General features: G+C 37.2%; 1 protein-coding gene across 13 annotated transcripts in view; it reads left to right on the forward strand.

The window, feature by feature from the left end:
• The window catches only part of MYO9A (myosin IXA), a 410,239-nt gene that overhangs the window by 279,097 nt on the left and 104,735 nt on the right, over positions 1 to 26,407 (forward strand). For all 13 annotated transcript variants that reach the window (XM_084897620.1, XM_084897626.1, XM_084897629.1 and 10 more), the window contains 8 exons: positions 8,469 to 8,612; positions 9,987 to 10,026; positions 16,963 to 17,085; positions 17,359 to 17,439; positions 20,495 to 20,605; positions 21,562 to 21,684; positions 24,230 to 24,379; positions 25,188 to 25,507. In XM_084897620.1, the coding sequence (XP_084753746.1) occupies positions 8,469 to 8,612; positions 9,987 to 10,026; positions 16,963 to 17,085; positions 17,359 to 17,439; positions 20,495 to 20,605; positions 21,562 to 21,684; positions 24,230 to 24,379; positions 25,188 to 25,507 (1,092 nt within the window). The remainder of the gene's footprint in view (positions 1 to 8,468; positions 8,613 to 9,986; positions 10,027 to 16,962; positions 17,086 to 17,358; positions 17,440 to 20,494; positions 20,606 to 21,561; positions 21,685 to 24,229; positions 24,380 to 25,187; positions 25,508 to 26,407) is intronic.

Raw genomic sequence — 26,407 nt, forward strand, 5'->3', positions numbered from 1 at the left:
TCGCATCGACTTTTCTAGCTCTCTATCTCTCTCCCTTCCTCTCTGTAAAAAAATCAATAAAATATATTTAAAATAAATAAATAAATAAAAAAGCAATCCCATTTACCATCGCACCAAAAAAATTAAGATACTTAGGAATAAAGTTAACTAAGGAGGTAAAAGACCTATACGCATAAAACTACACGACACTGAAAAAAGAGATAGAGGAAGATGTAAACAGATGGAAGAACATACCATGTTCATGGATTGGTAGAATTAACATCATTAAAATGTCCATACTACCCAATGCAAACTATAGATTCAATGCACTCCCCATTAAAATACCAACGGCATATTTCACAGACCTAGAAAAAACTTCCAAAAATTCATCTGGAACAAAAAAAGACCCTGAATAGCCACAGCAATCCTGAGAAATAAGAACAAAGTAGGAGGTATCTCAATACCAGATTTCAAGCTGTATTTCAAAGCCGCTGTCCTCAAAACAGCCTGGTACTGGCACAAGAACAGACATATAGATCAGTGGAATAGAACAGAGAATCCAGATATCAACCCAAACCACTATGCTCAAATAATATTTGACAAAGGAGGCATGAACATACAATGGAGTCAAAGCAGTCTCTTCAATAAATGGTGCTGGGAAAGTTGGATAGATACATGCAAAAAAATGCAACTAAATCATCAACTTGCACCATACACAAAAGTAAACTCAACTTAAACATAAAACGGGAAACCATAAAAATACTAGAGGGATCCATAGGCAGCAAAATCTCAGACATATGTAGAAAGAACTTCTTCACTGATACTGCTCCTAGGGCAATGGAAGCTAAAGAGAAAATAAACAATGGGAGTACATAAAAATAAAATGCTTTTTCACAGCCAAAGAAACCATTAACAACAAGAAAGCCCACCGTATGGGAGAGCGTATTTGCAATTGTTATCACTGATAAAGGTTTAATCTCCAACATCTATAGGCAGCTTATACAACTTAATAGAAGGAAGATAAATGATCCAATAAAAAAAATGGACAATGGACTTAAATAGAATCTTTTAAAAAGACAACAAAAGGAAATCCAAGAGACAAATGAAAACATGCTCAATGTCACTAATTATCCAAGAGATGCAAATCAAAACAACAATGTGGTACCATCTCACAACTGTCAGAAAGGCTATCATCAACAAATCAATAAACGATAAGTTTTGATGAGGATGTGGCGAAAAAGGAAGTTTCGTGCACTGCTGGTGGGAATGCAGACTGGTGCAGCCACTGTAGAGAACAGTATGGAGTTTCCTCAAAAAACTGAAAATGGAACTCCCATTTGACCTAGTAATCCCACTCCTAGGAATATATTATATATTAGAAACTAAAAACACCAATCAGAAAAGTATATATGCACTCCTATGTTCATAGCAGCACAATATATAATAGCTAAGATTTGGAAACAGCCTAGGTGCCCATCAAGAGATGACTGGATCAGAAAACCATGGTACATCTACACGATGGAATACTATGGTGCCAGAAAAAAGGAATTCTTACCATTTGCAGCAACCTGGATGGAATTGAAGAACATTATGCTAAATTAAATAAGCCAATCAATGAAAGAAAAATACCACATGATCTTCCTCATTTGTGGATAATAATGGTTTATAAACTGATGAACAAAAAGATAGATACAGAGGCAGTAAAGCACCAAACAGACTATCAAGTAACAGTGGGAAGGTTAGGAAGAGGTGGGGGAGATAAGAGATCTATCAAAGGACTTGTATGCATGCATATAAACTAACCAATGGTCGCAAGAGATTGGGTGGTGAGGGCATGTATGGGATGGTGGTGGGGGCAATGGTAAGACATGTACACACATAATACCTTAATAAGAAAATAAATAAAGGGAAACCCAATTAAGAATGAATTAATGAGAAGATACACAGAAGGCCAACAGACATGAAAAAGATGCTCAGCATCACTAATTACCAGAAAACAATATGGAAAACAGTAGGGAATATCATCAAAAAATTAAAAGTGGAACTGCCTTATGACCCAGCATACCAATTCTGGGAATATGTCCTAAGAAACCCAAAACACTATTTGGAAAGAATATATGCACCCCTATGCTCTTTGCAGCATTATTTATAATAGCGAAGATACGGAAGTGGCCCAAGGGCCCATCTATAGATGGGTGGATAAAAAGTTGTACATATACACAGTGAAATACTACTCAGTTGTAAAAAATAATAAAATCTTACCAACAGCATGGATAGCCCTAGGCCTAGAGGGTATTATACTGAGTGAAATAAGTCAGAGAAAGACAAATACCATGTGATTTTAAAGAACAATATAAATGAAAAAATACACAGAAACAGATGAATAGATGGATAGATAGATATAGAGAACAAACTGTTGATTGCCAGAGGGGAGGGTAGGAAAGGTGATGGGAAGGGATTAAGAAGTATAAATTGGTAGTTACCAGAATAGTCACGGGGACATAAAGTACAGCATAGTAATATTGTGATAACTATGCATGGTGCCAAGTTGGTACTGGGAATATTAGGGGAACACTTTGTGAAGTATATGATTGTCTAACTACTAGGCTATCCACCTGAAATTAAAGAGAAAAAAAATGCTTAGGCTTCTCTGGATTTTTCACAGGCAGTGTAATCTGCCTAAGAGGAAAATACACACTGGAACTAATAGGGGGGAAAAATAGAAAAGAATGCATTAATGAATTGACTATTGGTTACTCAACACAGTGGGACCAGTTGATAAGTTGAATAATTTGTGTCCTGGGACCATCTGTTTGCCTTGGAGAAGAAAGGAGTAAGATCTTATCCAACAGAGATTTATATAAGTACAGAGGAGAAACCTACATCATATAAAAGGAGCCTGAAACCTGGTACTATTATAGCATCTCTTTAAAAATGTATAAAATATCTGTGTGTAACCCATCATAGTATTGTTTGCAGCAGCAGTAGACTGAGGATTTTATATGGTACATATGACGTGTTTAGTGTACCTGTTTTACGGGAAGCTCTTATTGTCTTTGTACATTAATGTAGCATTTGATATAAGAGACTACACAAAACAATGTACATTAGGAAGCATAGCAAGAAAATAATTCTTCTACTCAAGATCAGAACCAGAACATTATTAATGTTACTGTATCCACCTTTATTTTACTTTGTGGTCATTTCCCTTTCTCAAATTCCAGAGGTAACTGTTCTGCAGAATTTTATGTTTATCATTATTGTGCTCTAAAAAAGTTAGTTTTATAATAAACTGAAGGCCTGGTGCACAAAATTCCTGCACTCAGGGGGGGTGGTTCCCCCTCAGGCCGGCCTGAGCCTTCTCACAGTCCAGGAGCCCTGGGGGATGTCCAACTGATAGCCGTCAGTTGGAAATCCTTAGTGCTGCTGTGCTCACCAGCCATGAGCCTGGCTTTTGGCTGAGCGCACTGACCACCAATGGGCAGCTCCTGTGTTGAGCATCTGCCCCCTGATGGTCAGTGCACATCATAGCAACCGGTCAATTGGCATACAGGCAGTCCTCGGGTTGTCAGACTCGACATTTTTGTGGTTATGTTGCCATCTCTCATTTATTTATAAAAAAATGTTTCGTCATTTCAATGTATGTACATATGTGCTTTATGTTTATAAATATATATATATATTTTATTGATTTTTTTTTACAGAGAGGAAGGGAGAAGGATAGAGAATTAGAAACCTTGATGAGAGAGAAACATCAATCAGCTGCCTCCTGCATACCCCCTACTGGGGGTGTGCCAGCAACCAAGGTACATGCCCTTGTCCGGAATCAAACCTGGGACTCCTCAGTTCGCAGGCCAATGCTCTATCCACTGAGCCAAACCAGTTAGTACTATGCTTTGTTTTTTATTCTTTATTTACCACAAGTAAAGGTCAGAAGTTATCTTTATTTTACTGTTTCACTTCATTATTACTTTGTATGTGCTCCATGTGAGTGACATAGGTGCTTATGTAGGTGGGTTCTGACCTACAGTGAAAATTGCGTTAACGTTGCTCCGTTGCACCGTAGGAACGGATCTCCGACATAACCCAAGAACCTACTGTATAGAGTTTAAATAAAGAACAAATAGGATAATAATTTGTAAGGTTATGTTCCTTTTTTTCAAAACAGGACATTTCAAAAATAGTACAAAGGGGAAAAAATAGTTCATTGAGTCTCATGTAATCTTCACTCAATTTCTCTTAAGTGACATCTTATATAATAGTAATACATTATCAAACCCAGGAAATTTATAGTAGTACATTCATATTAACTGAACTACAGTTTTTTTACCATTTAAAATACACATATATGTGTATCTGTAGTTTTTTGCAGTTTTCTTTAATGTATAGATTTTTATAATTTTTTATTAATATTTTATGTGCATCAGTATTTATAGAAAAGCAAATCTAGAAGCAGTTATACTTGGGGGCTTATATTCTGTTAACAAAGAAAAGATTATTTGGCCTTCAGGGAATGATTAAAAGTGGGGAAATGACTAGGAAATATAAGGGGAAGTTAATGGAAGTTATTTTCATAAGGTTTGTTTATGCAAATTAATCTCATTGTCTGTTGTGTGTCTCTGATGAAAAGAGTTGCTTTTCCTTGTAAGGGAGAGAGGGACATCTTCACAAAGGGGAATTTATGCTTTGCTTTTGAAGGCAGAGAAAGAACTCTCCCTGTTATGTTTTGATTCTCAGTTCCTTTCAGCTAAAAATAATCCTTATGCCAAAATAGCAAATTTTGTGGTTATATAGACTAACCTTAATTTTTTGAGGTTAACTTTTTTCTCCTATCACAGTGTTTAGTCTGTCAGTTTGTTACATATATCAATAGTTCATTGCTCTTATTTCTGAGTAATTTTCCTATTTTTAAATAATGTGTTCTTCGTATTTTTGAGTGACTTATTTATATATTCCAGATATAGTTCCCTTATTAGATATCTGATATGAAAGTATCTTCTCTCAGTCTGAGAGTTAGTTGTCCTTTCACTTTTTTGTGATGATGTTTTGAAGTAGAAAAGTTTTTTATTTTGATGTCTAATTTATCTTTTTTTGGTTATATATATTTTTAAAATATATTTTTATTGATTTTTTTTACAGAGAGGAAGGGAGAGAGATAGAGAGCTAGAAACGTCGATGAGAGAGAAACATCGACCAGCTGCCTCTTGCACACCCACTACCGGGGATGTGCCCGCAACCAATGTACATGCCCTTGACTGGAATCGAACCCGGGACCTTTCAATCTGCAGACCCATGCTCTACCACTGAGCCAAACCGGTTTCTGCCTTTTTGGCTATATTTTTTTCATATTTAAGAAATTATTATCTAAGTCCATGTCACAAAGGTTATGTTTTTTCCTAAGAATTTTATAGTTTTAACTCATAAATTTAGATGTCCGATTCATTTTGAGTTTATTTTTTGTATCTGTTATAAGATAGAAGTCAAACTTCATTCTTTTGCTTGTGAAGATCAAGTTATTTCAACACCACTTGTTGAAAATACTGTTCTGCCTTGCTGCTGTGGTTCAGTGGTTGAGCATTGACCAATGAACCAGAAGGTCCATGATTGAATTCCTGGTCAGTGCACATGCCCAGGTTGTAGCTTTGATCTCTAGTAGGGGTCATGCAGGAGGCAGCTGATTGATGATTTTCTTTCATCATCTCTTTCTCTCTCTCTCTTTCTCTCTCTCTCTCCCTCTCTCGCTCCCCCTCCCTCCCTCTCTGTCTCTCTCTCTCTCTCTCTCTCTCTCTCTCTCTCTCTCTCTCTCTCTCTCTCTCTCTCTCTCTTTCCCTCTCTGTCTCTCTTATCTCTCTGAAATAAATAAAAACATATTTAAGAAAAGAAAATACTGTTCTTCCCCCATTAAATTATTGACGTCTTTTCAAAACTCAATTGACCATAACTGATAGCATTTATTTCTAGGTTCTCAATTCTCTTCCACTGATCTTTCCTTAGGCCAGTACCATGTTGTTTTGATTACTGCCGCTTTGTATGTGCTTACACATTAGGAATTATAATTCTTCCAGCTTTGGTGTATTTTGTGAACATCGTTCTGGCTATTTTGGGATTCTTTTCATTTCCATATGCATTTTAGAATCAGCTTGTCAGTTTCTTAAAAAAAGGCAGCTGGGGTTTTGATAGGGTTATGTTGAATCTGTAGATCAATTTGGGGAATATTATCAGTAAGGCTGAGATAGAGTAAGCTGGGGAAAAGTGACAGGAGATAAAATTGGAGGCCATGTTACATATACCTTTTATATTATAGTAGAGACCCGGTGCATGAAAATTCATGCTCTGGAGGGGTTTTCCTCAGCCTGGCCTGCCCCCTCTCACAGTCCAGGAGCCCTCAAGGGCAGCAGACGACCTGGTGATCAGGAGAAGGCAATGCCTCCATTTCACCTCTGCTGCCACCACTGCTGGCATCACAAGCCTTGGCTGGCCCTGGTTACCTGAGCTTTGGACAGCCCTGGGGGGCTGGGCAGCTGCCATCAGTAGCTTGCCTGCTCTCTGGTGTCAGCTGGGCAGCCGTCATCTGAGGCTTCCTTGCACCTTGGGCCAGCCCTGGACAGCTGGGAGGCTGAGGGCGTACAATATATTTTGTCATGTGTTTATTATTTGTCTCTTTCCACCTGAATTTAATCCTCGTAAGGGTAGAACTTTTAGTATGTTAATTGAATATACCCACTGCTAGAAAAATAATTGACACTAGTTGGTGCTCAATAAATATATTTGAATGTGTCAAGGTATATTCTGTATTTTCATCAGTATCATATTTTAATTTTCATACGTTTTTTGTTACTAATTTTATCTTTTCTATGCTTAACTTTTTATAGCATCTTGTTCTTATTTCATACATGGAATATTTTCTCTCTACTCTCTAAAGAGAATAATAGCTTTAAAATTTTTTTCTTTTCCCTGTCTAGCCTTTGTCCTTCAAGTTATTTATGTCATGATTATTTTTATCTCTATGTTTCATGCTAGGGACTTCCTTCAGATGTCTAGTGAGCCGTGGTCAACTGTTCATATTTAAGATTGAGATATCGAAATGCTAGTTGGAATTTCTGATTAGTCTCTGAAACTTATTGGTATCTTTGGGTCTTTTCTCTTGGCATAATCAGATTTCACACAAAAGTTTATTCTAATTTTCTGCCTGGAGAATATACAGTTGACCCTTGAACAACACAAGAGTAAGGGGCACCGACCCTCCTGTGCAGTAAAAATTACATATATAACTTTTTTTTCTAAAAACTTTTATATGTTACACATATTATGACTATTCTTACAAGAAAATAAGCTAGAGAAAAACAAATGTTATTAAGAAAAAAATACATTTACAGTATTTATTGAAAAAAATGTGTGGACCTGTGCAGTTCAAATTTGTGTTGTTGAGGAGTCAACTGAAGCCCAGATGCCAGCATTCTGGAGCTAGCTGGGTAACAAACTGAGACCTCTGTTTTCAGTATTTCCTTTGACTTCTTTTTAACATACTCATCCTCCATTGTGCATGGCTTCCTCTTTCATCCTCTTGCTTATGTAAGTGAGGGATGTTCATTTGGCTTCATGGAGTTTTAAGTGCTTCTTAACCTGACTTTTAACTATTGCTCCCATTTTTAACCTACATTTTCACCACTTCCAGAGGTACTTGGTACTTGCTACTTCTAGTTTCAGAGCCTTAGGTGAGTCTTGCAGAATAAATAGAGATGTTTCTTAACTTTCCCCACAGCCAATTTAAGGTTTAGTACTGAAAAAGCTATTTACTCTCTACATCTGCTTTTCATATTTCAAAAATGTGTTAGGGTTGTGTATTAGTATATTCTCTTAAGTGTTTATTCCTTTAAAAGTTATTAATGCTTTTATGGATTTCTGGAAGAATTCAAATATGAATGCAAGTTGCTGTCTACCTGGAAAGCCCCCTGTTAACTCTTTTTAGTGTAATCACTGATAATTTTACCTGTTTTGTTCATTCTTATATCTTCAGTGCCTAGAATAGTGCTCAGCCCTAGTGGACATGTGTGTAATAGTGAGACCTCCCAGGAGGAAATGAAATATTCCACAATGGGATGGCCTATTAAAATTGGAATTTTTTTTAGTAGCATTTGGAAGTTCTAAAATCTAACAAAGACAAATCTAACAAATATATGATATTATATACTGATTGTTAAATGGTTACAATATATTTAAAGACAGCTATATGATGTGGTCATCTACATGCACACTTGCATGCAAATGTGCTAGAATCCATAGAAAAATTTTGTTTTGAATGAATAAAAGATTAGTTTAAATTGACTGATAATCTCTCTGATTAAAAAAATAACACTTCTGCTGGCTTAGCATTTTTTCTAAATTGAAACTTTAGAGTTTAAAGTTTCATTTTACTTTTTAAAGCAGTTTAGAGTGTTAGAGATGTCTCAATTAACTAAAGCAAATTGTACTATACTTAATTTTTACAGTGATACATTTGATATGGCCTGGAATGGCAGAACTGGGATTCACCAGAGCAGACTATCAAGTAACACCTCCTTGCTTGACAAAGATGGGATATTCGCTAACTCTGCTAGCAGCAAGCTATTGGAAAGAGCCCATGGCATTCTCACGTTAGTATTAATCAATAATGTGGATTGCTTTATGAGACAGGTTTAAAATCATGGGTGAAAAAAGAGAAAGTGATGGAGATATTATCTGGAGTAGAATTTTGAGTTAAAGCAAGATTAAAAAATACTCAACTTTTAAAGCTCTGAATCTTATGCATTATTAAGCTAGTATGTTTTTGTTTATTTGTTTTCATCTTACCAGGAGAATTATGGTTGAATATATATTCATTATAGAGATGATTCTTTATTGCTCTTTGATGGACCTTACATCCAGAAAGAGAAAATATTATTAGCCCTTTTTAGGATTCCTGGTCTTTAACAGCAATTGTCCTTCAATTCTGGCAGTCCTAACAGATTGGACAGGAAAATCCTCTATGAAATGGTGAATGGTAGCACATAGAATGACAGATACTTAAAACTTATCCGAGCCTGCCGTTCCTCATAACCTGATAATAAACTTCTAGAATTGGTTTAGATACCCCATGCATGGTAGACCAATTAAAAGTTGTTAGCTACTTGTATCAACATATTCCAGATACTTCCAAAGCATAGTTTTGAATAGCTGGAGGTGTGACTAAATTGGATTCCTTAATCCCTAAATTATTGTTTTACAGTGTCATATTTCAATTTATGTAAATCTTGCTATAATCCAGAATTATGAGTTAACTAATTTAACTCTCACAATAACTCTAAGAGGTTGGTGGTATTTTACATTGTCATGTAATGAAACCAAGGTTTAGAGAGGTTAATATCATACCTTAGTAGGTGAAAGAGTTTAGATTCAAGCCCAGGTCTTTCTGACTCCCCAATCCACGTTAATCGGTATTAGCTTTTATTATCTTTCTGTGGCCATAAAAAATAATGGTCTTAATGTAAGTATGTTTTTGAGTTATGAATAAGAAGAAAAAAAAAAAGAAGAGAATTTTTAAGTTTTAGTGAAAAGTACATTTAAAAAAAATCATTAAAATATAAGCATCTATTTAAACTTTAAAGTGACAGAAAAAAAAACTTCTATAGTCATAAGAAATTAGAGACCTATTAACATCCAAAAGAAAATGAAAGTTTAGCTTTAAATATACAACATTATGTTATTGATCATCAGGCATAAGTCTGTTTATATGTTACAGAGCAGGCATCTCTTTCCTTGTTCTCTTTTTCCTATCCTTCCTTTCTAAAAGTGCATGCTTAGTAGAATGGAGAGAGTACAGGCTGGGCATTTTCATATAAATGATCTGTGTCTTAGAAATGGGTATATGACCTGTTGTTTCAATAGAGACCTTGAAATCATTCATCTTTACAATAGTTGTTTTTTTTTTTTTTCTTTCTTTCTTTCTTTTTTCTTTTTTTTTTTTTCCTGTGTGTGATTTATCTCTTTAGGAGAAACAGAAACTTCAAATTCAAGCCTGGCCTTCCCAAGGTGGGTATTATGAAAATTCTTCTTCCCAGTGGTTTCCTATTTCATAATTATATTTTTATTATTCATGCAAACAATCATTAGAAATCAAAGACAAGAGATACCTTATTTATACACAAAATAGGGACTATGTGCATTCAGTTAAATCCATGTTAGAAGTAGGATTGGATGTTATAAAATGGCCACGCTTGTTTATTTAGGTAGGTATTTATTTGTGCTATATCTTTTTTCCTAGTATTTGAAAAATCTCTGAATAAAATGCAAATTTTTATTGAGTAATTGCCTCTTTACATGAGATCTTTTTATTCTTGAGCCAGGTTAATATCAAATTCTGAATTTTACTTGATTTTTAAATAATTTCTAATTAGACCTTGCCTAATTCCTTATTATCATTAGCATTAGTTAGTTAAGTTTTTCTGTAAAGGTTCATATAGCCTTACAGAATTGTCGTCTCTGTTCTAACTACATAGCTCTGCTATTGTAGCACAAATGCAGCTATAGGCAATTTGTAATTGAATGAGTATGACTGTATTCCAATAAAACTTTATTTATGGACACTGAAGTTTCAATTTCACATAATTTTCACATGCCCTTAAATATTATTTCAATTTTTTCAACCATATAAACCATATAAAAAATAGTGGGCAGGATTCGGGCCTTGGTGAACTCCTGTAGCCTCTTTCATATCTTGTTATATGAAGCATTTTTGCATGTATTTGTACAACTTTTATTGCTAGTAGAAATAAGATTCCGTCACTTGTATTCAAGGCACCTCTCATTTTATTGAGATTGGTAGGTTTTAGAATGCTTTATTTTTACTACAATCCCAAACAGTTAAACATCAGCAGATATTTTAAAAATGTAACTTTCGAAAGTCCTTAGCCCTCTGTCAATATAGTTCTCTTTTTTAAATATATTTTTCTTGTTGATAGTATTATAAATATCTTCCATTTATCCCTCCCCAAGCCCTCCCTCTTACCCCACGTATCCATTACCCTATTGGCCATATCCATGGGCTATGCATACCTATACTAATAAAAGAATAATATGCTAATTAGAGTAGACATCTTCCAGATGAACATCCAAACATCCTTTCAGACAAAGCCGCAGCGGCTGCCTGAGACTCAGTGAATGGCAGCTACTGCTGCCCAGGGCCAGCTGGAGGCTCAGGCAGCCGTACTCAGCTGTGAGGCCCAAAGCTCAGGCAGCCATGGTGGCCACCAGTGGCAGCAGCAGTGGGGTGATGGGGACAGTGCCTTCCCCTGATCTGCCAGGTCGCCTCCAGCACAGGGAGGCCAGACTGCAGCTTAGGCTGGGGGACAAAGCAGAGGTTAGAGACAATCAGGCTAGCAAGGGGGCAAGGTAGAGGCAATCAGGCTGGCAGGGGCCAAGGTAGGGGTGATCAGGCAGGCAGGGGAGAAAGGTAGGAGCAATCAAGCTGGCAGGGGGGCAGTTAGGGGCAATCAGGCTGACAGGCAGGCGGAATCAGTTAAGGGTGATCAGGCAGACTGGTAGAGGGGTTAGGGGTGATCAGGCAGGCAGGTAGAGGGGTTAGGGGTGATCAGGCAAGCAGTCAGGTGAGTGGTTAGGAGCCAGCAGTCCCAGATGGCAAGTCGGACATCCCCCAAGGGGTACCAGATTGGAGAGGGTGCAGGCTGGGCTGAGAACTCCCCCCCCCACCCCCCCGCACCTTGCACGAATTTAATGCACTGGGCCTCTAGTCTGATATAATAAAAGCCTAATATGCTAAGTGTCCAGTCATCCAGTTGTTTGTTCAACCAATCAGAGTAATGTGCTAATGATATGCTAATGCCACTCAACCACTCGCTATGACATGCACTGACCACCAGGGTCAGACAGTCTTGCTACTGGAGTCCAGCAGATCTGGACTGAGAGAGATGGGCTGGATACGCCCTGGAGCCCTCCTGCAGTCCCTCCCCAACTGGCCAACCTCCCGTGTCCCTCCCTGGCCCCGATTGTGCACTGGTAGGGTCCCTCGGCCTGGCTTGCATTGGTCCCTGCTTTGGGTTTTATTTTGTTGGTCAATTCATTTTATTCATTGTGATATTTGTCTTTCTCAGTTTGGCTTATTTCACTTAGCATAATATTTTCTAGGTCTATCCATCCTGCCCCAAAGGGCAAGAGCTCCCTCTTTTTTACAGTTGCATAATATTCCATAATGTAAATGTCCCACAGCTTTTTTATCTGTTCATCTGCTGATGGGCACTTGGGCTGTTTTCAAATCTTAGCTATTGTAAATAATGCTATTGTGAACATAGGGATACATATTTTTGTTCTGATTGGTGTTTTGAGGTCTTTAGGATATATTCCCAGAAGTGGGGTCACTGCATCAAACAGAAGTTTCATTTTTAATTGTTTGCAGAAACTTCATACTGTTTTCCACAGTAGCGCCAATCTGCATTCCCACCAGCAGTGAACTTGTGTTCCCTTTTCTTCCTACCAGCACTTATTGTTTGTTGATTTTTTATGATAGCCATTCTAATAGGTGTGAGGTGATATCTCACTATGGTTTTAATTTGTATTTCTCTGATTTAGTGACTTTGAGCATTTTTTCATTTGTCTCTTATTCATTTGTATAGTTCTCTTTTTATTGTACTTTCTCTTTTCTCTCTTAGAATTTATTTCCACTTGGTATCTTTTGATAATACTTACTTTTTTTGTCTACTTTTTCATCTTTAATTCTCACAATACCCTGTGAGGTGGGTATTACTCATATATGATTAAATGAATGAATGGTTTCAAATTAACCTCAACAATTGCTGTTTTCTGATCTTCCAATTGGACAAGCTTCTTACTTGACTATCTTTAAGGCTTCCTGATTGGGTGGGCAGGAAGAGAGGTCAGGAAACAGGCACCTGCAGCCCAGCTCAGGCCCCCGTCTCTCAGGCTCCTAGATATTCAGCTGGGGAGGCTGAGCTGCTTTCAGATTCAAGCCTTTTATGCAGCTTTGCATGTCTCTAGCCTCAGGAGGTGGGCCCAGACCTGGCTGGTACTGGGGTCTTGGCTGGGATGTTGTTTCACCAGTGGACACAAGTTAAGTCAGAGGGTATGACTACAGTCCAGAGAGAATATTTCCCACATCAAGATGTCAAACAACTGCACATCACTCTGGGTAGTATAAACCTTGTAAAAAATGGCTTTAGGTGCCATCCACTTCAGAGTCTTGCATCTCTATTCCAGATATAGTCAGGGTCTTTATAGATATCTCTGGCCAAACCAATGTCATAGGTCTTCACAATGTTGTCATTAACTACAAGAATGTTTTGAGCAGCCAAGTCCTGATGAATGCATTTTCTGGAAGCAAGGAACTCCATGCTGTATTTGGAAGCTATAGCAGATTAGGTTCTCCATGATGAAGGGGGTGCTTGTACAGATTATTGGAGTCTACTTAGTGAGTGATTGTGGCCCCCAGAAGGTGGCTGTCAGTTCTGCCTCCTCATCAGATTCACTATAGTTTTTGTTCTCAATGATTATTACAGATAGTACTTTCCCTTTTCCCTAAAATTTATTTCTGCTCATACTTGAAACTGTCACTTCTGTTAAATCTACTTTTCTAACATGACCTCACTTTAAGTTTTCAATTTTTCACTGTCAGTTGCCCTGTTGTACATTTCTACTTTGTTGTATATTCCTGCTCATCTTTCTTTCTTGATCCCCAGAGTGATTTTAGTATGTCATTTCCTTACTAAATTTTTAGTCACTCAGGCTCAAGACATGAAGTTAGTCTTAGTTTTCCTTAACATGAGCAGTATCTTCTTTTTTTAAATTAGAAATTTAATTATAATTACAGTTGACTTACAGTATTACCTTAGTTTCAGCTATACAACACAGTGATTAGACATTTATATACCTTACAAAGTGATTATCCTAATAAGTCTAATACCCGTCTGGCATCATTCATAGTTATTACAATATTACTGATGCTATTCCCTATGCTATACTTTAAATCCCTGTGACTGTAATTATAACTGGTAATTTATATATCTTAATCCCTTATTTTTTTCATCTTTTCCTCCACCCACCTTTTGGCAACCATTAGAATGTTTTAGAGTTTGTTTGTTTCGTTTATTTTATTTTGTTTTGGTTTTCTTAAATTCTACATATAAATGAAATCATATCATATTTGTCTTTCTCTGTCTGACTTATTTCACTTAGCATAATACCCTCCAGATATATCCAAGTTGTCACAAATGACAAGATTTATTTATTTCTTATGGCTGAGTAATATTCCATTGTATATACGTATGTACCAGTTCTTTCGTATCCATTTGTCTGTGGATGGGCATTTGGTTTGCTTTCATATCTTGGCAATTGCAAATAATGTCTCAGCAATATCTTTTGTATGTTTGTTTTTACAACACCTTGCACAGTAAGCAGTAAATAATAGTTGTTTTTTTTAAAGAACTGATTAAGCTGAATAAATCAAGCCGAGACCGGTTTGGCTCAGTGGATAGAGCGTCGGCCTGCGGACTGAAAGGTCCCAGGTTCGATTCCAGTCAAGGGCATGTACTGTGGTTGCAGATACATCCCCAGTGGGGGGTGTGCAAGAGGCAGCTGATTGATGTTTCTCTCATGATGTTTCTAACTCTCTGTCCCTCTTTCTTCCTCTTTGTAAAAAAATCAATAAAAAATATATATTAAAAAAAGCTGAATAAATCAAATAATAAAAATGGAATTAAGAAATGAATAAAGTCATAATGAATGGAACATCTAAGAAGTAAATTAACTCTATATATTTTTCCCACTAGATCTCTGTTCCACATTCTAGTTTATTAGTTTCTGTCACATCATACTGGGCTATTATTGCAGCTGTCACTTAACTGGATTAATCTCTCTTTTATCCCCTTAGTCTCTTGCCTTCCACCTTGTTCTGTTTTGCCTTGTCTCCCCATTTTTCACTTGTCCTATTTTACCTTCTTTATAAATCTTAATAATTCTCAAGTTATCATTTATCTTATAATGCCCTTGTAGCCTATTTCCCTGTACTTAAATGTACTGTATTCCAAACACTTAGAACAGAGCCTGATCTGTTGTAATCTGAATATTTGTTGATTGATCTGAGCATGGTGATTTTATGGGTAGAAGTTGATAGATTAAATAGAGAAGGTAGACCGGAGACCGGGATGGCAGGACACAGGCTTTATTGGAGGGAAGGTTACCCCTGCTGGCTGCTTCCACGGAGAGGAGCGGAAGAGAGCGAGCGAGGGGCTCACAAGCACCTTTAAAGATAGAGTGGGGCTTAGGGCACTTGGCACACGGCACACACTGATTGATTAGGGACCTAGGGATTTAGGAATGGGGGCTTAGGGTATTTGGCAGGTGCTGATTGGTGGTTCAGAGCTCAGGAATGTCTGGCCAGAGGTGCAGTTTATGTCTGTCCATCAACTGAGGGAAGGGAGGATCTATCAGAAGTCTGGCCTCCACTTGCTAAGGAACAATGCTCAAATGTTTACACACTTTGAATAATTATTAATTCCAATGGGTTAAATCTGAAAAGAAAGATCAATTGAGTTATCAGCTGTTAAAGTGTGTATTTTTTTTGGGGGGGGGTGGGGAGAGCAGGTGAACACCTTGTATATGGCAGTGAGAGGGAAAGGGAGAGAGAAATGTTAATGTGAGAGTGGAACATCAATGATGATCCACTGCCTCCTACACACTCCCAGCTGGGGATCGAGCCTGCAACCTGGCATGTGTCCTGACTGGGAATTGAACCAACAATCTTTTGGTGCATAGGACAACGTCCAATCAGCTGAGTCACACCAGCCAGGGCAAAATTAATACTTTTTAGACTTAAAGTTGTCATGCCTTTTTAACTCAATATTGTGCTTTACATACAATAAAACTTTTACTTTTCAGTAACATTATTAGTTGCACATCTGTATAGATATATTCTTTTCATGAACAAAATCACTGCCATATACAAGGTGTTCACCCCAAAATGGCGGCTGTCTAAACTGTTCTTTGACAGAAAAGATGACTTGTTTATTCTCACAATAGGGACTTTCTCTTTTCTGTGTTCATGGCATAGCCTTGGGATTGAATTTAATTTGTGAGTTAGGATTCAGTTGCAGATAACAGTAATTATTGTAGATATTTTTATGTAGAAAGGTATTTAATTCAGAGAGGCACTTAGAAAGCATTAGAAGCTTAGTTTCAGAGCATTAAAATAACAGTGCAGCCGAAACTGGTTTGGCTCAGTGGTAGAGCGTCGGTCTGTGGACTGAAGGGTCCCGGGTTCGATTCCGGTCAAGGGCATGTACCTTGGTTGCGGGCACATCCCCGGTAGCGGGTGTACAAGAGGCAGCTGGTCGATGTTACTCTCTTATCGACGTTTCTAGCTCTCTATCTCTCTCCCTTCCTCTCTGTAAAAAATCAATAAAATATATTTTAAAAAAAAAAATAATAATAACAGTGCAGAACTGACCTGACCTGCAATCAGGAAGTTGTAGCTGCTGGAGAAGCTGCTAAAACTATTGGCTCCAGGGCTCAAGTGCCTTTATTAGCATTGTAATGACAATACACTCTGCCTCTCAGCACTCAAAAAAGTAATACCTGGACAGAAAACTGAAGCAACTTATTATGTACACGCTTGCAGGCAGAAACAGAAGCTACTAGCCAAAGCCTCTGACTCATTATACCTTCCCAGCTTTCATGTATGGGAATTCAATTGATGAACTTAAATCACTTCCAGAACCTGAGATGCAAGAAAATTTGGGAAAAGTAGTTTTCTTGTTAGCTGAAAAGCTTCTGCAGGAAAGTAAGAGAATGATAAGATGGATGTTGAATATCAATCTCCCATATTCACCATAGGCATTATACATAGGAAATGATGAAAACTGGCTTACAATTTTGTATTCCCTATTCTTAGATTAATTTATATGAAGAATTTTATCTCTCCCCTCCCCCCCTTCTTTTTAGCACTTGCTAGAGGTAAATTCTTTAAAGCACCTGACAAGACTGACTTTGCAGGATCGCATTACCAAGTCCCTTCTTCATTTGCACAAGAAAAAGAAACCTCTCAGCATCAGTGCTCAGTTTCAGGTTAGTTTCTATTTTACTTTTAACAAAGAGGAATCTGTTTCCTTTAGATTGATACTGAAAGGTCAAAAAATGATTGCAAGATAACCTGAATGGGATATGATTCATGTGACTAAAGCCATGCTGTAATGGTCATTTGACTTTTCAGAAATAAACCTATTTTTTATATACCACTCATTTTTTGCATATTTTAACAACATCATTGTTTATAATTATAAATTGTTGCCAATGTGGAATGGAAGAAAATTCTCATATTATTATTGCTTTGCATCGCAGGCCTCATTAAACAAGCTGATGGAGACACTTGGTCAAGCAGAACCATATTTTGTAAAATGCATTCGCTCTAATGCAGAAAAGGTAAAAATGTCATATGCATGAGAACTTCTCACTCAGCTTACTTCAAATCAAGTTTAAATTCTTTCTTAGGAGAGCAAGTGGATAGAAAGAGTTATCTATAAATATTTTTTAAGGAAAACAGTGTTCTATAGTTTCTGTGGATATTTTTCTTGTCTTTATGCCTACTTGCCTGTAAGGTGTTTATATGGTATTGATTTAATAGATACAAGAATTTTAAGAAGCAAATGTCTCTTGAAATTCCATAATGAGAAAGAGTTTCATGCAATTTTTATTACCTGGAGATTAATCCCTCATGTTTGGATATACATTCTCACTCTTAAAGAACTTGCTAGGCATTTTTCATGTTTAGAGATTCTTATCTTTATAAAATAGGGAAGATACGGGTGTTTTTTATTCCTTTCTGTTTTCTATGACAGGCCCCCTAATTAGGGCTTTGCAGAATATATCGAAAAAGTGTAAACATTTATCATCTTTCTTTATGTTCATCATAGGAAAAAGTAGCTCCCAGCCTGAACAGCTAAGCTGTGTAGGAATTATGTTCAGCTTTCTTAATTCTTAGGAAACAGTCTCTAACTTAGTTATTTACAAGCTTTGTAACCTTAGACAAGTTAATCTTTCTGTGGTTTAAATATTTTCAGCCATGTAAGAATATATTGTATTTATAAGACCTCATAGTGTTTTGTGAGTGTTGTGGGGTCGAAATCTGGGTTCAAAATAAGACCACCGGAGGCTGATGATTAATTAAAAAAGCAGGCAAGAATTTATTGAAATAACTGGCCAGGACAGCCGTGAGAGTATCACACGCAGGTGGTCTCACAGGACAGCACTGTTTCAGGGGTAGGCAGTCCCTTTTAAAGGTTCAAACCACAGGAATTTTCCTTTGTTCTAAATTCTAAATCCTAAAGACTAAATTCTAAAGACTGGGTTCCCAGTCACATCCTGCTGGACATTGGAATATGGCCCTATCTTGCAATAGCCGATAACACGGAAGCAGAGTTCAGCTGTTAGTCTCTAAAGGTTATCTACAGTTTCTATCCCTGAAGCTACTGAGTCAGTGGGAATTAATCTCCTGTGGTCCTGATCTCAGGCAAGGGAAAATTGCTTTAGCCTCCAGGTCTCCACCTGGAAGCTGAGGTAAGTACCCAGTGTTTTAATCAGATGCAAAAGCCAGACTTAGCAGGGTTAAAATTCAAACAGCAGTTGTTACCAAAGTATGGTTGCCACTATATTTCAGTGAGTATATGTGAGTTAATACTGGTAATATACTGAAGAGTGTTCCCAGTTCATACTAAAGTGGTTAGTAAATGTTGCTATTCTTTTGTAGTGACTAAGAAAGAAACCATTTTATTTATAGTTAAGTAGAAGTTTGAGTCCCTGTTATTAAATGAGACTGGGGAACCTCAACAGATTGAGATAATGCTCCGGAGAATGGCGGGTTACATTTCTATATTTATACATTGTAATCAAAGGAAAGAGAGGTAGATTAGTTACATGAAATTCACTGGTGATAGATTAGGGAGGTGGGACAAAGCGAAGGGGGGGGGGGGGGGGCGCGATGACCCAGACATCTGGCATAGGGTTAAAGGTAAAATGATGGACATGATCTTCTTTTACAGAGATGGGTACAGGATACTCTAACATAATTAACAGTTGACAATGAACTTGATAACAATAACAATGAGGAATGTCTGGAGGCCATTTGTTGTGCCCTGAGGGATCTGGGGTAAAAAGGAAGTTACAAGTTACCCAGACATCTCACAAATATGTTATCTCAGATGCTGGAAGACAGAGGGGCTCAGTAAAAGATCAAAGTTGATCTTTGTCAGGTGAAATATCTGGGATATGACTACCTACTATAACCTGTTAGATATTTAATTTTCTTTCTTTTTTATTTATTTATATATTTTATTGATTTTTTTACAGAGAGGAAGGGAGAGAGATAGAGAGCTATCCTAGAAACGTCGATGAGAGAGAAACATCGACCAGCTGCCTCTTGCACACCCCCTACTGGGGATGTGCCCGCAACCCAGGTACATGCCCTTGAATCGAACCTGGGACCTTTCAGTCTGCAGACCGACGCTCTGCCACTGAGCCAAACCGGTTTTGGCTAGATATTTAATTTTCAAACCATCTTTTGTGGTTATCTTTTTGGTCTCTGGGTTTGTAAGACTGCCATGCAGGCCTTCCCTGAGCTTGTCAGGTTAGCACGTGACTCTTTTCTTTCACACTATACAAAGAATTCAATTAATGAAGTATTTCAGGGTATAAAATAAATACTAAATAAGTGTCAACTGTTATTATTACTATTTAACATAAGTTGCCCATTGACTTTTTTTTTCCTTGACAGCTGGTATGCCCCATCTGTCTGAAGGAAAATGTTTGGGATTGCTTTAGGGAATCATTGAAAATAGTATTTAGAATGCATAGGGAGAAATACCAGAAGCTCCAAATCCATATTGTTTTGAATGTCCGAAAATGTGTCTACAGAGATACCTAAGAGTTTAAGGGCATTGTGACTATTAGCTTCTTCCCTATCATTGCCTTTACAGTGAAATCAGTTGTTTTTCAGTGTGTCATACCAGTATTATCAGCAAAAGTATTTAAGGAAATAAACTACTCTTAATCTTGTCACCTCTCAATTATCCAAGGCAACTGGTAAAGTAGGACAGGTAGTTTCTGAGTGAGATTATATATAAAATCCTAATTAAAAACAAAAATACAGACACTCTTGATTATATGTAAGTAGGTTAGTTTGTTATTTATTTTATATTGACTCCTAGGTGGCCTTCTCTGTGGGTAACTACATTCCTTTTGAACTATAGCTGGAGAAGTCTGGAAACCTGGTTTCTCATATTCCCTAGGGTCAGGCAGTCAGAACTTTTTTGAAGCTACCTACTGGGGAAGTAAGATTGTCCTGTCACTTCACTATATCTTAACCAGACAAGCTTCAACTTAGTTCCTAGATATACAAAATTTAATCACATTTGTAAGACGAACATTAATTTGGACATCTATTCTTCTAGGTAAAGATTTTTTTTCTATTGTTTTGTTTTAGCTGCCATTAAGATTCACTGATGCCTTGGTTCTTAGGCAGCTTCGGTATACTGGAATGCTGGAGACAGTTCGAATTCGCCAATCCGGATACAGCTGCAAATACTCTTTCCAGGTTATACTTTTACAGTGATCTTTAAGTATATGTGCATATAAAGTAAATGATTTCTGTCTTATTTTTTTATTTGGGGCTTATTTCTCTTAATTCTTCCTTTCTATTCCATCTTTTGTACACAGAATTAAACTGGTAGTGAGTACTCACTTCATTGAATGACACCAGTCTTATTAAACTTGTGTTTTAAGAGAATCCAGTACATGACTTTTCTCATTTGATCTGAATGTTTCCTAATACTAAATTTCCTAATACTAATACTAAATACTAAATACAAACACTGATTGCTTCATATTATATATTTACTCAGACTCTTATGAGTAAATACTAAATTTACTGGCAGCATAGCAGTTCTTCACATGTATGATAAGTCTTCACACTAATAATTCAATCAGAACTGTCTAGTTAAAAAAAATAAAAGATTCCATTTGGTTTTTGCTGAAGTTTTCTCAGCAGGATTTTCTTTTATAGGAAGCTGCAAGCAAGACTCATGCTTATTCTCATCAGTTACTGCCGCTTTGAGTATAAAAAAGTATATTGAAGCTTTTCAGCAACTGAGCAAGTCTTTTTTGTTAGTTGGAGGGAAAGCTTCATCCTATAATAACTGTCACTTTGCTTATTTTTCTAAATTTTGCTAAAAGTTTCTGATTATAGCTAAATAAATTTTTTTCTTTTTTCTTTTTTTAAGTACAGCTTTCTCAAAGGGATGATTAGATTCTGCTCTTCTTTTCTTCTCCTGCTTCCCTTTGATAACAAAATACTATGTCGAACTTCCATTTTATAATTTAACCTTTGGTAATACTTTAAGTTAACAAGTACTTCCTTGATTTCACCATATTTAAAAGAATGAGAAAAAGATCAATAAAAGGATAGTTAGCTAAAATTTAGGATCTTATAGTTTTATAAAATTTTCATGTCATTCTGTTGTGGCTTTGTAACATTTTCTTTTCATTTTTCAGGATTTTGTGAGCCACTTCCATGTACTTCTTCCTCGAAATATCACTCCATCCAAATTTTATATTCAGGATTTCTTCAGGAAAATAAATATTAATCCAAATAATTATCAAGTTGGAAAATCTATGGTAAATATATATTGTCAAAATTGAGTGTATTTTTGTGTTTAAATAATAATGACAATCTTTGCCTATGATAATGGTTTGTAAAAAACATAATTTTCCAGCCCTAGTTAGTTTTGCTGAGTGGATAGAGCATCAGCCTGCGGATTGAAGAGTCCCGGGGTTCGATTCCATTCCAGGGCACATACCTACGTTGCAGACTTGATCCCTAGTCCTGGTGTGGTTGGCAGCCAATCAATGTGTCTCTCTTACATTTATGTTTCTCTCTCTGTCTTTCTCTCTTCCTTCTCTCCGTTCTCTCTAAAAATATATAGAAAAATATCCCCAGGTGAGGATTAACAAAGAAAAACATAGATTTCCAGATGTCATAAGGAATTTAAGTAGGCCATGAATATTTTTTTACTTAATAATATAGTCAATTTAAAGAACTTCGGGCTAATTCTCTAGTTCTACCTAAAATTTTAACTGCCTAAAAATCATTTCCCCTAGTGCTCTACTGTAATTTCCAACTCTACTTGCCCAAAGTCACCTTATCCTGATTTCCCTACTACCCTTAATTTGTCAACTACTCTTTTCTGTCATCCCTCTTCTAGTTCCTTAGGCTAGAAACCATAATCATATTTGGCTTACCCTTTACTTTAATCCTTTTACAAAATTGTTTCTTTTTTTAACAAATGAGTCTCACATATCTCCCTTTTTCTCTAATGCTACTGCTTCCCTGGTATGTCTGTTTCTTTCCCTTTCACATATATTTCTCTTACAGTAAATAGATTCCTCCTCTAGTTCCAGTGTATTTGTTATTCTGTTGAAATCGACCCATTTTGTCAAAATCATCTTAATATATTTCTTTCTTTATGTTGACTTCCTGCTCAGTAATAATCTCCTGATGACCTTCTCATTAGATTCACATCTTTCTCCTTTTCAAGAATCTTCATATTGTGATCTTACACTATTTAATTCCTTCATTTTAAGATTAGGTATTTCATTGTCCCTGTACGTGCCTTTATCATTATTTCCAACTTCTTGTTTTGCTCAGGTAGGGTCCTCTGTCTCTTGCCCTCATTAGTTTACTCTTTTCCATGTTGATATCTAAAATCTATGTGCTCTTTTTAAAGGCAACTTATTTTATGTTTTTATTGGTTTTAGAGAGAGAAATATCAGTGCGAGAGAGAAACATTGATCAGTTGCCTCCTGGGTGTGCCGATCAGAGATTGAACCCACAATCTAGGTTTGTATCCTGACTGGGAATTGAATCCTCCAATTGACTGACTGTGCCTCTGGCCAGGACTGGTGCTCTTTTTAAAAATATGTTTTTATTTTTGACAAAAAAATGGGAGGTGATGGATGTGTTAATTAGTTTGATTATGGTAATCATTTCACAGTGTATACATACATCAAAACGTAAACTTTAAGCGTATACAATTTTTAATGTCTACCTGCTCTTTAAGATGAATGCAAATTCTTTTTTCTAAGGGACCGTGTCTAAATTATCTTTGTATCCCCCTAGATTTTTTTTTAATGAATGAAGGAATAAAAAGATAAACTGATTAATAGCTTTGGGCAGCAAGAAGCCTTTGGTGCATACTGGGTTTCTAAAAAACTTATTATTGGTTTATTCATTTTATGATCAAACTGGAGATTTGTGGTTCTCAACTTGTTTCCCCCTACTCGAACATCTTTGAAAAATATGACACCCTGGTTTGTGTGGCTGTTGTGTGGAGCATTATCCTATACAAAGAAAGGAGTTGGGTTTGATTTCTGGTCAGTGCACATACCCAGGTTGCAGGTTTGATTCCCACTTGGGGAATGTGTGGGAGACAACCAATTGATGTTTCTCACATCAATATTTCTCTTTTCTTTTTCCCTGCCTCTCTCTTAAAAAAAAAAAAAAATCAGCAGAAATATGACATACAACTAGCAGTACATTGGCTTATGATGGTGGTGAATTTTCCAAGGGAATAATCTATATATATGTAAAAGGCTAAGTGACCGGCCAACTGGCCCATTGGTATGATGTGCACTGACCACCAGGGGGCAGATGCTTAGTGCGGGAACCCTTCGGGAGATGTCGGACTGCTGGTTTCAGCCCAATCCCCGCAGGCCAGGCCGAGGGACCTCACCTGCTGGAGGGACTCAGCTCACTCAGCAGATGCCCTGTAAAACCCAATGTTGCCCCAGGTGTTGCCAGCCAGGGAAGGACCATGTGAAGTTGGCTTCAGGGCATGTCTAGCCACTCTCACCTATTCCTGCCCCACCGGCCACCTTCTAGTTAATTTCCTTTCAGTGCGCACGAATCTGTGCACTAGGCCTCTTGGGATTTTTGTACACATATGCACCTTCCCATTTCCCTTTCTGTATCCTAACATATTCTTTCCATTTTGAGAATGACTACTTTGGATAAATTATAAAAATATTTATCAGTACTGCTTTTATAAATCTGCCACTGTATTTGTTCATCTCTAAAAATGCTTATCACAGAAGGGATGATTCATGAAATAAATTTCTCATTTTTTCTTAAACTGTATTTCTCATCTCTCTTTTTTTCTGGTAGGTGTTCCTAAAGGAACAGGAACGACAGCACTTACAAAATCTGCTTCACCAAGAGGTGCTCCACAGAATAATATTGTTACAACGGTGGTTTAGGGTCTTCCTGTGCAGGCAGCATTTTCTCCATCTGAGACAGGCATCAGTTATCATTCAGGTGGGAGACAAAGAATTCCTTGCATGAGATTGGCTATTTTTTTGGCCTTTGTTTTAGTAATTAGAATTATTTTACTATGAAACATATAAATAAAAATATAAACTTCTTCAGAGATGAGAATGTGTTCACATTTTTGAAAAGTTGATAATACTGAAAATATTATTTGGCATATAATAAAGACTATAATATTAATAAATATCGATGGAGTTGAATTTAAATTAAATTGAATTTATAGTTATAATGGCTTGTGAGATATGACTGGGGCAAAGGAATTATGTGTCTTAATTTTTGTTACAAAGTTATATTTAGTAGTTTTCTGATTGGCAGTTGCATGTTATAAATACATTGTTGTTAGGTACTCATCTTGGTTTATAGGTATCTTATTTCACATATACCTGGTTTACTTTCTTTCTCATCAATTTATACAGTAGCTGTTTCACAGGACCTATTCTGTTTGTATAAGAAAATCTTTTTATCTTAATTTTTGAAATGTGTACATATTGACCTTAAACCCAATTAATATAGGCAAATTGTAATGAGAATAATTTATAAACTTGTTAAAGTTAATTTATAGGACATGAAAGCATCAAAATTTTAAATTAAATTCTAGAATTAACTTTATTGAGGTTATATTATCTAAAATATTTGCTTTAAGCATATCTAGAGAAGAAAACTTTTAATCACCCACAATTTAGCTATTTAGCCACTTACCTTCTAATTATGACATAAGAAATTTATTCTTTTTTCCTTTTTCTGTGAAAATGTGGTATAAGATATGACAGCAGTTTCTATTATTTTATCTTCACAGCGATTCTGGCGGAATTACTTAAATCAAAAGCAAGTCAGAGACGCAGTTGTGCAAAAGGATACTCTAGTTATGGTTAGTGCAGCTACTCTTCTCCAAGCTTCCTGGCGTGCTCACTTAGAGAGGCAGCGGTATTTGGAGCTCCGGACTGCAACCATCATCATCCAGCAGAGATGGAGGGAGTGCTATAGGTGGAGGCACATGGCTGCTATTTGTATACAGGCAAGATGGAAAGGCTACAGGGAAAATAAGAAGTATCAAGAACAAAGGAACAAAATTATCCTTTTGCAGTCAATATGTAGAGGATTCAGAGCAAGACAAAGGTAATCTTTATTGTTATAATAATTATTCTCTCTGTTAAAGTACATTACTTATACTTTTGCTCTAACACTTGCCTTACTTGTATTAGAATTGGTTTTGTGCAATTTATCTTCTCCACTAAACTGTGGTATTCCTAGCAATTTTAATCTACGTTGTGTGGTCTATAATAGAAGCTAAACAAGTATTTATTGAATTAAAGTGGACTGAAAACTTACAAGATCTGTGGTTATAACTGCTAAGTTAATTTTTACATTAGGTTGGATCTTTAAAAGTCAGCATTATTCAACCGTTTTTATCTTTAGAAACTTCAATTTTATGTTTAAACTGGAAACCCGGTGCCTCAGCCCGGCCTGTACCTTCTCCAATCTGGGACCCCTCGGGGGATGTCTGACTGCTTCTCGCAATCTGGGACTGCTGGCTTCTAACTGCTCGTCTGCCTGCCTGCCTGCCTGTTCGTCCCTAATCCCTCTGCCTACCTGCCTGATTGCCCCCTAACTGCTTCCCTACTGGCCTGATTGCCCTTAACCATCTCTACCTCAACCCTCACCAGGGAGCCAGGATTCCCTCCTTTGGCTGGTCGCAGGCACCCGGGACCTGGGCTTCCCTCTCTCTGGCTGGCCGCAGGCACCCAGGATCTGGGCCGGTCTTGCCTGGGCCAGCTGCAGCCACAGGGATCACAGCAGCAGGTGCTCTGGACCACGGCACAGGCAGCTTGTCCCTCTCCCAGGCCGCAGATGCAGCTGCAGCTGCTGGCACCCAGAACTGCGGGGCAGACGGCTTGTCCCTCTTCTAGGCCGCAGCCCCAACTGCTCACTCCCGGGACTGCAGAGCAGGTGGCTTGTCCTTCTCCTGCAGCCTGGCTTGTCCCCATTCCTAAGTTCTCAGTAAATATATTAGGTAAA

Source organism: Pipistrellus hanaki (assembly GCF_964339955.1).
Source record: "Pipistrellus hanaki genome assembly, chromosome: 1".
In the NCBI taxonomy this organism is placed as follows: domain Eukaryota; kingdom Metazoa; phylum Chordata; class Mammalia; order Chiroptera; family Vespertilionidae; genus Pipistrellus; species Pipistrellus hanaki.